We start from the raw sequence: 15,068 nt of genomic DNA on the forward strand, positions 1-15,068 counted from the left end.
GGATGGGCTTTGCTGTCACATCAGCAGCGCAGGGCAGACTGTGAAAGATACTTTTGGAGAACATACAGCACTATACTATATAACTTTAATGGCCCTAATTTCCCTCATAGAGTTCAGTTTTCGGACTCATATTTGTCTTGTTATTAGCAGGAAAGATTTTATTTGGGTGCCGAGGATTATGGGTACTAGGCCCAGGGGAAGCGCCAGGGGGCTTGCTGCTGTATGTCTTGCTGTGTGTGTCTCTCGGTGATACTCTAGCAGGCAGAGGCTTCTGGAAGCTTCTAATTGTCGCCTGGAGAGGAATTTTAGAGTTTTCACAAGCTGCCTGTGAGCCCCTTGCCAAGAAATTAGGCTCTGAAAGATCTATGAGGACACCCACAGAAATGAGTTACCCTCAAAGCATATCCAGCTCCTTTTCCACATAACCACTGAAAAAGTCAAAAGCTTACTCTTGCTAAAAGTAGTGGTCTGAGTTTCAAAGTGCAAGTACAGTTGCCTACATTGTGGGAACTGTAGTAAAGAGAGAACATTTTAGAGGTACCACATAAAATGTACTGTTTGTTAAGGATATCTCCAAGGATATTTAAGAGCTCCTGCACATTGAGAAGCAGAGTGTTTCTGTCCTGGCAGATGGAGAAGTGCTGAGACAGACAAGGCCCTGTGTCATTGATATCCAGTAAGATCAGTCATAGAAACATCTTTATCTATGATATAAGTGCTGTACTTCCCAAAGGTAGTGAAAGTCCTGAAACGATCCTCCTCCTCCTGTATGGGATGATCCATGGGCAGTGCAGACTGGCAGAAAATCAAAATGGGCTGGTGAGATCAGTTAAATTTAAGTTGAGTTAAATACATCTGAGCCGAGACCTTGGCTCCAGCGCCATGGCCTAGACTTGGTTATCTATCATGGAAATGTCAGGTGCAGCGCCAAGCTTCCTCAGATGAGAAATTAACAGAGAGGAGGTAGGAAGAAAGGAAAAAGATGGATTTGCTCCGGTTCCTCTGTGTCCTGTCCAGAGTTGACACCAAAAACAAAGACAACCCAGCAGTCAGGGTCGTATTCATTAGTACACACCGTAGCAACCATTTTGCAACGGAAAACATTTTTCAATGTTTCTTATTGGAGGTTCAGGTAGTCCCTGCCTTTTTAAGTCTGTTTTCTTCCTTTTGGTTTCTAGCAAATAACCCTGGTGACTACTGGCCAGTCTTGCTGACAGATTGACCATCTCCACTGTATATAGCCATGTTGTTTTTATTCATTATTCACTGACACTATTTCTATTTTATTTTTTATCTGATCTTTGACTCTGCATTGTTGGAAAAGGACCCGTAAGTAAGCATTTCGTTGTTAGGCTACACCTGTTGTCTACAAAGCATGTGACAAATAAAATTTGATTTGATTTAATCCCAGGAGATTGGCAGTGCTTTCTGTCTGACAAGAAAGCTACACAGAGGATTGAATCATGAGTCACACCTATGCCAATGGGATAGACAGGCAGCCTATCCCTGTGGACCTGCAGTCTGCTCAGTTTGCTGCTAAAAAGCTAATGACACACACCGGCCCTCCACATCCGCCACTCTACACACCATAGTCTGGCGATGTGCGTCACACATCTATGTATATCTTCATCTGGGTGATTTACAGCTTTGTGGTGATTTAAGTCAGAACCTCTGTCAGACAAATTAGGCAAAAACAAGGCACAATACACTGAATACATTGAAGTGACTTACTGTATACAAAGACAGATTGATACGGGGTAAACAATGGAACATTTGCCAAAGGACTTGTTTTTGTTATTCCTCATATCATTCCACTAATGTGATGAATGCAGTTTCCTAATGAGTTTTACTGGACTGTTAGTGTTGCTTCAGAAAAAGTAGATCCATTAATATAAATTAAATGACTAAAATGTAAATGTAAAATGTGAATGTAAATAAATTATGCATTGGAGATGCCACGTTCTATAATTTTCTTCTTCGGCATTAAGGGGTAGAATACACAAATTCCCTTAGTGCATCTTCATTTATTACATTTTCATTGTCTCTGGTCCCATTCTAATAGGGAAAAGTGTCAGACCAAGATGTACTTTAACAAGATGAAATGTTCATCACAGGGGAGCTACCAGTGGCGGTTTTACACGGAGGCCGGGGGAGGCCCGTGCCTCCCTGGAAATGTCCCTGGCCACCCCTGTGGCCCCCCCGTGCTGACCAAATAAAAAATTATGAATTTATAACTATTTTACACGCGAGCGCCAAAAGCGGAACTAATGCAACGCTCTACACGGCAACGTTCTACACGGGTAAATTAGAGTGGCGCACCCAAAAACTGTATCCTGCCATCTGCCTGCCTGCCACGTGTGGTGCTGCTTCGGTGAATGAGAGCTCAGCAACTACTATTTGCGAGAGGAGCTACGATTTGCAGGAGTCGAAGGTAAGCAAAACGATTTAATATCATAAGTGACTTGTTGTTCTTGCACATAGCCTACATGTTCCTTTTGTTCCTCACACATAAATCAAATCAAGTTTTTAAATGTCTGGTCTCGATTTGTTTAGAAATTTAATCATATCTAAGCAAACTCATCGAAGCAGAAGCAAATATCCAAATGTTAGTAGGCTATCCTTGCTAGGTCTACACAATGTTGTGATGTTAACCACGTAACTTCATCCGTCTTGGCTGTTGCATCGCGATAACAAATACATTTTTAGTAAAGTAATCAACAGGTTATCTGACAGTGTTAAGTAGGGAGGGATGGTTAGGTAACAAAATGTAATGCATGCCCCTACGTTTTTTCTTCTTCTAATAGTTATCATGAAACGAGGAAGGGACATAAAGTCATTTTTTGCCCCAGCAAACAAAAAAGTGAGAGAAGAAAGCATACAGGGACAGAGAGATGAACAGCCAGAGGGACAGCAAGTGGATCCATGTGGATCAAGTACTGCACCATCAGGTTTGTGATGAGGAAGGTTCTTACTATTTGCAAAGCAATGCAATTACAATGTAATGGTAGGCCTGCTGGGTGTCCTTAAAATGCTGCTTTCTGCTGTTAATTCTTTTTTGTGTCAATATGGCTCTGTTTTTTTTTTTAAGTAAATACTTTTGCCTACATTTTGAAATACATGCAGATATACAGTAAATAAATGTTGTAGTTGTGCCCTATGTTTACTGTCCATCTTCTTCAGATATCAGCAAGTCTAAGTATGACGTACCAGTACAGCCGAACTTGAAGATATTCCCAACCACACTGATGGGGGACAGAAGACGAAGCTTCAGACCAAACTGGTACACTACTCATCCATGGCTTGAGTATTCTGTAATGACGGACTCTACATGTTGCTATGCATGTAGACATTTTAGCACACCAAATGCCCCAGACACCGTTTTTGTTTCAACACCTGGTTTTACAAACTGGAAAAAGGCAACTATGAGAAATGCAGGGTTTTCACTACATGCAAAGTCTGAACGACACAAGTGTGCAATGATCGCATGGAGGGATTATCAAAGAGCTGTTAGAACTGACGCAACACTAACAGATCTTGTTTAGTGAGCATTCATGCTGTCATTTTTTCCTAATGTGAACTATGGTGGAAATGTGCTGTCCTAAATGGACTTGCCCATATATGTTGTAAAGCCTTTTTTTGTACACCTGCTCATCAACTGACAGTGAAGTACACAAAGACACAGACACACACACACACACACACACACAGACACCTGTAATATTCTTGTTTTCATGTTGTTGCTGATATCCATCAGTGTTGTTCATATTGCTACATTGTGTTGACATGATTGTTGCTTTTAAACGAATGTTAACTTAATGTTTATTGTCTGCATCCTATTGGACTACTGGATGTTAATGTGTAACACGTTTCCCTGTTTATGTGCTTTAGCAATACTGTATGTCAATATGGTCATGCTAGTAAAGCCTCTTTGAATTGAATTTCTTTTCTGATTTGGTTTATTTTACCTAAATGGATACAGGGTAGTGTGTTTTGTTTATAAATCACTCAGAAAGTTTTCTTTCTTAAAACAAAATGTGGAATCAACTGTCCGCAGTAGTGGGGCTTCCATAAATAGGAAATGGCACATTGTTGTACCCTTTGTTGTATCCTGGAGTTTTGTTCACATTGAATATGAACCCTGTATTTGTACCCTGTACTTTTTAATTTTTTTAATTTATTTATTTTTTTCATTTTTATGGCACTATCTCTCTTGCATCTGCACTCTTGTACAAAATACGTGTTATAATAAATGTCATATGATTTTAAAGTAAAATAAAGTTTATAATCTTTGAATATCATGTGTTGCCAGTTTTTTTATGTGTGCCCCCCTGATTAAACACTGGCCCCTCCTTGGCCCCCCTAGTAAAATGTGTCTAGAACCGCCACTGGGAGCTACCATAGACTGTGAGCTAATCAGCTGGAAAATTGTTCACTTTGTGTAGTGGACGCTGTGGAATTACCTTTTTTATCACACTGATGTGTTTAGAGAATTCAAATGGATAAACGTAGAAACCAGCAATATGCACCACACGGTCTTCTGCACAGAGACACCTTGGATTTACCCATTATTGTTATGCTGTGAGCGTGATCGAAATACGTCAAACAAATCAATGATGAGAGAATAGTCTGATTAATAGTTCATGGACACAGACATGGTGGCGTAGCAGGAAGATCGGAATGCCGTGAACCAAAAGGTTGTGAATTCATTTCCCAGGTGAGGACATGTTGAATAACAATTACTGTATAAATGAACATGCACAATGTATTCATGTATGTCAACATGTGTCAAATATGTTGAAAACAAAAGCACTGTGTGTGTCTAACTCATTCTAAAGCCTTTTTCTTTGAAAATGCCCAAATAAAAATGTATAGTTAAATGAACATATGAGACAAGTTGAGCAAACACATAATTTTAAGTTGACAGAATTTTTGCCTAAGTTTTCTCATGTTGGAGCTATATTTGGGCCAACTAAAAATGTTAAGTTCAGGTAACACTTTGACCGAAAAGTTGAGTAAACTAAAAAAGGCTGTGGAACCAGTTACATAATAATTAGCTAAAACAACTAGATTTTTTTTTACAGTGTATAGTAAAAGAATAGAGCTTGTTCGAAAAACACCTTGATTATTTAAGAGGATTGTGTCTCTCCCTGTTGTCCGAGGCTGAAGCAATCAGTTTAGTTCAGTTCAAGTTGTTTGTCATTTGTCAATATAAATGTGTTGGAAGTCTTATTCACCAGGGCCCTTCCAAGCTGAAGGCAGTTATTTGTTCCAGGCCTAACCTAGAAAATATAATGATGGGATACAACATGATCAGGACCTGTATTTGTAAGATAGGCACAGAATTTTCTTTATTCAAAAGTTCCGCAGCTTAGGGTGTGCAATTTATAGTAAAACTAGCAGGGTAGCAAACTACCATTACAGCCTTGGTTGGTTTTCATCTTCATACAGCATTTAGAGGAATGAGAGCGGAGAGCTGAAGTAAATGATTCCTACAATTCAATGGTGTAGCGAGCATTACCTGATAAGTGCTTGGCTTTAACAGGGATACAAATCAAAATAGAGAATGATTGGAGATGGGGAGGGATGGAGACATATACATCTCTGTATATGACTAGGGAGAGATCACTTTGGATAACACGCAATGCAAATTTACTTCCTGCTGTTGTGAAATGGACCAAAAATAAATGCATGCATGAAATACAGGATAAGAATAGTTGCTAATCCCCAAGGAACTCTTTCTTCCAGTTCAACAGCCTTTCAAACGTAATTAATGCACTAAGCTCTCAGTCAAATGGCTTACCAAAGTCACTAGCATCCGACTAGCCTACCTCTGGGATATCATACTACTCTGTGTATCAGAAGATTTGTTATTAACTGTTAGGGAAGGGGGATAACTAGTCAGTTGCCCAACTGAAATGTCTCTTCTGCATTTAACCCAACTCCTCTGAATCAGAGAGCTGCCTTAATCAACGTCATCGGCGCCCAGGGAGCCGTTGTTGTTGGGGGTTAACTGCCTTGCTCAGACTGGCACATCTTTCCACCTTGCTGGCTCGGGGATTCAAACCAGCTACCTTTCGGTTACTGTCCCAAGGATCTTAACCGCTAGGCTACCTGCCGACTGTTATTAACTGTTATTAACCCATCTACGACTACATCATCAATTTCTATAATTAAAAAATCTGCAACAAATTGGCCTGTCTACTATAGAAATTGGAAGGTAATGGCACTGGGAGTAGCAATAGCACACTGTTATGATAATATAGCGACATTTTTAGTTTTTAGAGTGGCTGATGTTGCTTAATGGAGTCCATTCCAACGGTATGGAGGGCATAAACAGTTTCCATTTGCACAAAACTGATGACTGGGGATAGGACTGAGTCATATTCAACTAAGCCTATTACATAAAGCACTTAAGTCTCTTTCTCAGTACAAAATTATTAAAATAATCAGGAACAGTTCTGTCTGCTACTTATATAATTCTTCATTCTCTCTGTCATTCACAACTGTTGATAGCCAAAACCCCTTGACACACGCACATACACACATACACGCGCACACACACTGTCCATGGTGCTGAATGTTATCTCATTTTCTGCAGCTCTCGCTCACACACACACACACACACACACACACACACACACACACACACACACACACACACATACTGAAGTCCATTCAGATGGCTCTGTCAGAAGGTTCTTATTTTTGCACCACACAGTTGGTGGTGGCTTACAGCGGCCTCAATTATACTTTAATTGTCTGCCACTATGAACTATAAGGATTAAGATTTGTCTGTCCTTGCAGTAACATTGAAAATCAAGTTGATAGCCAAAGCCATTAGCTGTGCCGGTGCTGTAAGGGAAGAGACTTGTTAATTGCCTCTCTCTCTCTCTCTCATCTTTGCTTATTGTAGTGGATTTTTTTTTGTTTGTCACTCTTTCTCCATTCGATTGTGGATGCTCTGCTTTATAATAGTGTTTTACTTTGCTTTCCCTCAGCGATCGCCTCCTAATTCCTTTCATTAGTGCTATCAATCACTCCCCCTCTCTCTCGCTCTGACCCGTACCCACAGCTCAGTTTAGTGGAGACAAGGACCCCATTCCTCATTATCCTTCACAGGTGAACCTTTACTGAGAAGGTTGGATCGTATCTCCCAGAGCCACTGGACATCTCTCAGATTAGCATAATTTAACATGGCTGTGCTGTAGTCTCATAAACAGATCTCATAGAGCACCTTTGGAAAGAGAAAATGACTTATTAACATACTAATACCATGTTGATATGATGCACGGTGCATGGTGCAAAGTGCAGTTCTATTGACATTGTTATTGAACGATTCCTCTCTGGCAAACATGGATGCATTCAGCAGGGCACCATATTGTGGAAGATAGAAATATATGATTTAGAACAAACCTCTCTGAGTCTGACATGTAGAATCATGTCAGCACTATTTGTGACATTTCTATCTGCAATGTTTGCCTACTGAACATGACCCTGCTCTGCTGTCATGTGGTTCACTTGTGTATTTGTTTACTATTTAACTAATTGCTTTCTGTCCCATCAGTCAGTCAGTTGAAGCAGTGGACCAGCAGGCTAATTCTGTCCAACGATAATCCTGTGCTAATCCAGTATCACAGATGGCCTATAATTAGAACAGCTAGATGTGATGTCATCTGTAGATTTGTGCCTCCAGCCATGCTGCCCACTCAAAGATAACAATGTCCACTCACTGAAAACAATCTGTGACTAGAATTAGTTATATTGTAATATCTCTAATATCATATTGTTTTATTCGTAGTCTTGGTTGAAATGTTAACCTTGGGCAAACATTTTTACTATGAGAGATGTGTCATTCTTAGACTTTTGGGATGTGTCTATTCACAGGGGAATGGAATACATTGTCTGTGCACTAAAGCCCATGGAATTACATAAGATCTCTGTGGTAAAGCCAATTAAAAAAGCAGTAATTTCCTTGCTCACTGCATATTGATGCATTGTGTATTCGCATCCTTATTATTATCCATGCATCTGTGCGTGCGTGCGTGCATAACGATTGCGTCAATCTGTAGTGCGCTTCGAATATTGAACTTTTCAATCAAACTAAAAAGGTATTGCCAATTAGAGCTCTGTCTGCACTCGGTCGACCCCACGACTGTGTGTTGTTGGTTACCAAGCAACTTATTCGCTCCACACCGTCGGCTGCGTCATTTCCTCCTGACAAGCAACTGGAGAGAGGGAGCGAGACACTACAGCAGCGTCTATCTGCTCGGAAAGCTCGCGGAGACGCATCAGCCGACTAGGTCAACGCAAGAGGGATATAAAGAAAAACGAACAGGATTTTTACAACTCTGGATTACTTGAAAATGGCTGAATTATCTATGCGTTATTTGGAACACTTGTAAAGCTCCGGCTGGATATATTTGGATAGACAACTCCATAATATGAACTTCGGTCGCCGATAGAGGAACCAAGCAAAATAACTTCTATCAAGAACATCGCGTGTATTATTTTCAGAATCTACCGCACACATAATAGTAGGCCTAAGTTTACCACTTGATATTAATGTATAGTAGAATTGTTTTATTTTTTGCGCTCAAGCTTTTCTCTCGTGCCTGTTGACGAGGTGATATCTGTGGATACTGGAGAAGCAGCTCGCGGGCTACCCGATCTCTTCATGCACAAAAGCAAGACACGAGCTAATGACACAGAAGCTTGTCGTGCTCACCATTAAGCTTTCTGACAGGGAAGTGTTGCGAGTTTTCTGACCAAGGTTCCGAAATGTTTATTCTATGTGCGTTAGTCTATTTCAGGTGCCTTTCTGACGCATGATTAGCCTAACTTATTACGCATTAGGCCTACTGAAGTTCTGATGTTTGGCTGTTATTAAACTGCAAATCTGATGAATATGTTCTTTAATTTGTGTTTGAAATTATAACATTGTACTTGAGTTGTTTATTTCATTACTCGAGGCTGCGTTCTAAGACTGTTGGAATTCAGCCGGTTGGATAAGCCAGACCCAGGCTCAGACCTAGCCAATATGGCTATTAGTGGAGTGGACGTCCTGCAGGAATCGCTATGCCACACTTCATTTTAAAGGAGCACAACACAACGCTGTCAGCCCCTAATGCCCAATGTCTCCCCGCTCCAGTGTGGCTCTGTGACCCAGTCACATGTCTAGAATGAGCACGGATCTAGAGCGTATGTCGCTCAACTCCTCCTCGGCCAACTCGGTGGCTTCGAGTGCCCGCACGCTGTCAGCCAATGTCAAGAAGCTGCACAACGCGCTCAACCTGCTGCTGAACGAATTGGAGCGGGAGCAGTTCATCCACTGCCTCAACGTGTACCACTCCAAGCGTAATGTCTACGACCTGGTTCAAACCCTCAAAGTCATCCTCAATGCGCCCAGCAAACGCCAACTTCTGCCCATGCTACGGCAGGTCATTCCACGCTCCGATCAGCTTTTGTTTGACCAGTACACCTCGGAGGGCCTTTACTTGAAATCGGATTTACTTGCCAGCAATGGGAGCGCAGAAGCGTTGGGCGAAGTTCCCAGTGGGAGTCCAACTCCTCCTTGGCATTTCTCGCCAACGCCTCCCGGATCTCAGGTTGCGCTGCGCGGCTCTGCGGATAGTTTCAGCACCAGCGGTGATGGGACAGCTCTCCTCGTCCCGCTGCTCGGGAGAGCCTTTCTGCACGAGCCTCCAGGAGAGGTTCGACAGGTGAGCCTGAAACGGCACAAGAGCAACGAGGGCTTGGGTTTCAGTATCCGCGGCGGCTCGGAGCACGGTGTCGGGATCTATGTGTCTCTGGTGGAGCCGGGATCCCTGGCCGAAAAGGAGGGACTAAGGATTGGGGATCAGATTATGAAAGTCAACAACACAGTGTTCGATAAAGTCACGCACGCTGACGCGGTGAAGGTAAGTGTTTGTGTGGGTAAGTGTGTGTTTGTGTGGGTAAGTGTGTGTTTGTGTGGGTAAGTGTGTGTTTGTGTGTTATATTAACTCTCACGTTTCAGCCCAGCAATGTATAGCATGTAATCACAATACAGAGCTAATACACAGGACACCACACACACTACACCACAACACACACACACACACACACACACACACACACACAAACATACACAGAAGAGAGTGAAAGGAAATACTTTAAAACAGGGTTCAGACAAAATTGATAACTTTTCTTGCCTTTATAGCAGCATTGCTGGTTTACAATATGTTTTACTCCCACTGTACAGCCTACCTCTACTAGCTCTCCCCTGCTCCACTTTTATAAACTTCCCTGAGGATCTTAACTGTGCAGTCTGTCTTGGCTCTGCTTCCGGAGTCTGTGCCAGGGTGGGCCACACAGTCAGCGCTTAGAGCTTTTTTAGGATAATCTTTTCCGTGGCACGCTTGGCGGCGAGGAACAGCATCGTGACGGGAACTGGGTGGTAAATCCTGCCATCCCGTGGCCAGCAGAGAGAAAGAGACGTCTGTCTACCTACCGCTTCATCAGATTGATCTGAGTCTCTGACTCAGTGATGAAACAGAGAAGGCTGGAGATCTCTCTCTCTCTCTCTCTCTCTCTCTCTCTCTCTCTCTCTCTCTCTCTCTCTCTCTCTCTCTCTCTCTCTCTCTCTCTCTCTCTCTCTCTCTCTCTCTCTCTCTCTCTCTCTCTCTCTCTCTCTCTCTCTCTCTCTCTCTCTCTCTCTCTCTCTCTCTCTCTCTCTCTCTCTCTCTCTCTCTCTCTCTCTCTCTCTCTCTCTCTCTCTCTCTCTCTCTCTCTCTCTCTCTCTCTCTCTCTCTCTCTCTCTCTCTCTCTCTCTCTCTCTCTCTCTCTCTCTCTCTCTCACACAATTCAATTTAAGGGCTTTATTGCCATGGGAAACGTATGTTAACATTGCCAAAGCAAGTGAAGTAGATAGTAAACAAAAGTAAAATAAACAATACATTTTAACAGTAAACATTACACTCAGAAGTTCCAAAAGAATAAAGACATTTCAAATGTCATATTATGCATATATACAGTGTTGTTACAATGTGCAAATAGTTAAAGTACTAATGGGAAAATAAATAAACATAAATATGGGTTGTATTTACAATGGTGTTTGTTCTTCACTGGTTGCCCTTTTCTTGTGGCAACAGGTCACAAATCTTGCAGCTGTGATGGTACACTGTGGTTTTTCACCCAGTAGATGAGGGAGTTTATCAAAATTGGGTTAGTTTTCGAATTCTTTGTGGATCGCTGTAATCTGAGGGAAAATGTGTCTCTAATATGGTCATACATTTGGCAGGAGGTTAGGAAGTGCAGCTCAGTTTCCACCTCATTTTGTGGGCAGTGTGCATATAGCCTGTCTTCTCTTGAGAGCCAGGTCTGCCTACGGCGGCCTTTCTCAATAGCAAGGCTATGCTCACTGAGTCTGTACATAGTCAAAGCTTTCCTTAAGTTTGGGTCAGTCACAGTGGTCAGGTATTCTGCCACTGTGTACTCTCTGTTTAGGGCCAAATAGCATTCTAGTTTGCTCTGTTTTTTTGTTTGTTCTTTCCAATGTGTCAAGTAATTCTCTTTTTGTTTTCTCATGATTTGGTTGGGTCTAATTGTGTTGTTGTTGTTGTTGTCCTGGGGCTCTGTGGGGTCTGTTTGTGTTTGTGAACAGAGCCCCAGGACCAGTTTACTTAGGGGACTCTTCTCCAAGTTCATCTCTCTGTAGGTGATGGCTTTGTTATGGAAGGTTTGGGAATCGCTTCCTTTTAAGTGGTTATAGAATTTAACGGCTCTTTTCTGGATTTTGTTAATTAGCGGGTATTGGCCTAATTCTGCTCTGCATGCATTATTTGGTGTTTTTCGTTGTACACGGAGGATATTTCTACGATATAGTCTCAATTTGGTGTTTGTCCCATTTTGTGAATTCTTGGTTGGTGAGCGGACCCCAGACCTCACAACCATAAAGAGCAATGGGTTCTATAACTGATTCAAGTATTTTTAGCCAGATCCTAATTGGTATGTCAAATTGTATGTTCCTTTTGATGGCATAGAAGGCCCTTCTTGCCTTGTCTCTCAGATCGTTCACAGCTTTGTGGAAGTTACCTGTGGCGCTGATGTTTAGGCTGAGGTATGTATCGTTTTTTGTGTGCTCTAGAGCAACGGTGTCTAGATGGAATTTGTATTTTTGGTCCTGGCAACTGGACCACCATTATATTTTGTCTTACTGAGATTTACTGTCAGTGCCCAGGTCTGACAGAATCTGTGCAGAAGATCTAGGTGCTGCTGTAGGCCCTCCTTGGTTGGTGACAGAAGCACCAGATCATCAGCAAACAGTAGACATTTGACTTCAGATTCTAGTAGGGTGAGGCTGGGTGCGGCAGACTGTTCTAGTGCCCATGCCAATTTGTTGATATATATGTTGAAGAGGGTGGGGCTTAAGCTGCATCCCTGTCTCACCCCACGGCCCTGTGGAAAGAAATGTGTGTTTTTTGCCAATTTTAACCGCACACTTGTTGTTTGTGTACATGGATTTTATAATGTTGTATGTTTTTCCCCCAACCCCACTTTCCATCAATTTGTATAGCAGACCCTCATGCCAAATTGAGTCAAAAGCTTTTTTGAAATCAACAAAGCATGAGAAGACTTTGCCTTTGTTTTGATTTGTTTGTTTGTCAATTAGCGTGTGCAGGATGAATACGTGGTCTGTCGTACGGTAATTTGGTAAAAAGCCAATTTGACATTTGCTCAGTACATTGTTTTCACTGAGGAAATGAACTAGTCTGCTGTTAATGATAATGCAGAGGACTTTCCCAAGGTTGCTGTTGACGCATATCCCACGGTAGTTATTGGGGTCAAATTTGTCTCCACTTTTGTGGATTGGGGTGATCAGTCTTTGGTTCCAAATATTGGGGAAGATGCCAGAGCTAAGGATGATGTTAAAGATTTAAGTATAGCTAATTAGAATTTGTGGTCTGTATATTTTATCATTTCATTGAGGATACCATCAACACCACAGGCCTTTTTGGGTTGGAGGGTTTGTATTTTGTCCTGTAGTTCATTCAATGTAATTGGAGAATCCAGTGGGTTCTGGTAGTCTTTAATAGTTGATTCTAAGATTTGCATTTGATCAGCCAAAAATATTGGAGAAGTGGTTTACCTATACATCTCTGTTTTGGATAGATAGCTCTTCGTGTTGTTGTTTGTTTAGTGTTTTCCAATTTTCCCAGAAGTGGTTAGAGTCTATGGATTCTTCAATTACATTAAGCTGATTTCTGACATGCTGTTCCTTCTTTTTCCGTACTGTATTTCTGTATTGTTTTAGTGATTCACCATAGTGAAGGCGGAGGCTCAGGTTTTCTGGGTCTCTATGTTTTTGGTTGGATAGGTTTCTCAATTTCTTTCTTAGGTTTTTGCATTCTTCATCAAACCATTTATCACTGTTGTTACTTTTCTTTCTTTTTTCTTTTAGAGATTTTTAGATTTGATAGGGAAGCTGAGAGGTCAAATATACTGTTTAGGTTTTCTACTGCCAAGTTTACACCTTCACTATTACAGTGGAACGTTTTGTCCAGGAAGTTGTCTAGAATTGTTTTTTGGTAGGTTTTGACACTACTTTCCATCCGTCTATAGCATTTCTTAATATTATTCAGTTCCTTTGGCTTTGATGCCTCATGATTGAGTATTGCTCTGTTCAAGTAGACTGTGATTTTGCTGTGGTCTGAGAGGGGTGTCAGTGGGCTGACTGTGAACGCTCTGAGAGACTCTGGGTTGAGGTCAGTGATAAAGTAGTCTACAGTACTACTGCCAAGAGATGAGCTATAGGTGTACCTACCATAGGAGTACCCTCGAAGCCTACCATTGACTATGTACATACCTAGTGTGCGACAGAGCTGCAGGAGTCGTGACCCGTTTTTGTTGGTTATGTTGTCGTAGTTGTGCCTAGGGGGGCATATGTGGGAGGGAATGCTGTCACCTCCAGGTAGGTGTTTGTTCCCCTGTGTGCTGAGGGTGTCAGGTTCTTGTCCAGTTCTGGCATTTAGGTTGCCACAGACTAGTACATGTCCCTGGGTCTGGAAATGATTGATTTCCCCTTCCAGGATGGAGAAGCTGTCTTCATTAAAGTATGGGGATTCTAGTAGGGGAATATAGGTAGCACACAGGAGGACATTTTCCTCTGTTGAGATAATTTCCTTTTGAATTTCTAACCAAATGTAAAATGTTCCTGTTTTGATTAATTTAATAGAGTGAGTTAGGTCTGCTCTATACCAAATTAGCATACCCCCTGAGTCCCTTCCCTGTTTCACACCTGGTAGTTTGGTGGATGGGACTACCAGCTCTCTGTAACCTAGAGGGCAGCCAGTGGGTCTGTCTCCTCTATACCATGTTTCTTGTAGGATGACAATATCTGTATTTCCGATTTCTTTAGTGAAGTCCAGATTCCTGCTCTTTAGGCCAAAGGCAGATGACCTCAGGCCTTGAATATTCCAGGATGAAATAGTGAAGGCTTTGTGTTCCATAAAGTGTCTAATGTTGTTGGTTGTGTGGTTTGGCCTCAGGCCAGTAATTGCTGTTGTCTGAGCTGCCTGTTTGTGGATGGCTGGGGGATGGGGGGAATGGAAATGTGGAGGTAGTAGTTAACCCAGCAGCTGGTTTGGGGCCCACCAGGCATGCTGTTAACTGGTTAAAGCCCTCCAGGCATACTGTAAATCAGGCCTATTCTGATCAGCAGAGATTGAACTTTCTCTAGCTGACGGTGCAATGTTATGACGGTGCAATATTATGGCCATGATGAACGTACAATGCCCTTTGGCTGAGCCTAGGGGCCTGTCTGTGTGTGGACTGCATGTGTAAGGAGCAGGTACATGACTGAGAGTAAGGTCAACAGCAAGATTGGACACTTAACTAGATTATTTCTTCTTCTTCTTCTTCTTCTTCTTCTTCTTCTTCTTCTTCTTCTTCTTCTTCTTCTTCTTCTTCTTCTTCTTCTTCTTCTTCTTCTTCTTCTTCTTCTTCTTCTTCTTCTTCTTCTTCTTCTTCTTCTTCTTCTTCTTCTTCTTCTTCTTCTTCTTCTTCTTCTTCTTCTTCTTCTTCTTCTATCA

The 15,068-nt window shown here is 41.9% G+C and overlaps 1 protein-coding gene across 1 annotated transcript in view; it reads left to right on the forward strand.

Annotated features, from left to right (window-relative positions):
• Positions 1-8,261: 8,261 nt before the first annotated feature.
• Positions 8,262-15,068, forward strand: part of LOC121541598 (whirlin-like) — a 143,429-nt gene continuing 136,622 nt past the window's right edge. The window contains exon 1 of the mRNA XM_041850730.2: positions 8,262-9,917. Coding sequence (XP_041706664.2) covers positions 9,171-9,917 — 747 coding nt within the window. The 5' untranslated portion in view covers positions 8,262-9,170. The remainder of the gene's footprint in view (positions 9,918-15,068) is intronic.

The sequence above is a fragment of the Coregonus clupeaformis genome, chromosome 27 (assembly GCF_020615455.1).
Source record: "Coregonus clupeaformis isolate EN_2021a chromosome 27, ASM2061545v1, whole genome shotgun sequence".
Taxonomy (NCBI): Eukaryota; Metazoa; Chordata; class Actinopteri; order Salmoniformes; family Salmonidae; genus Coregonus; species Coregonus clupeaformis.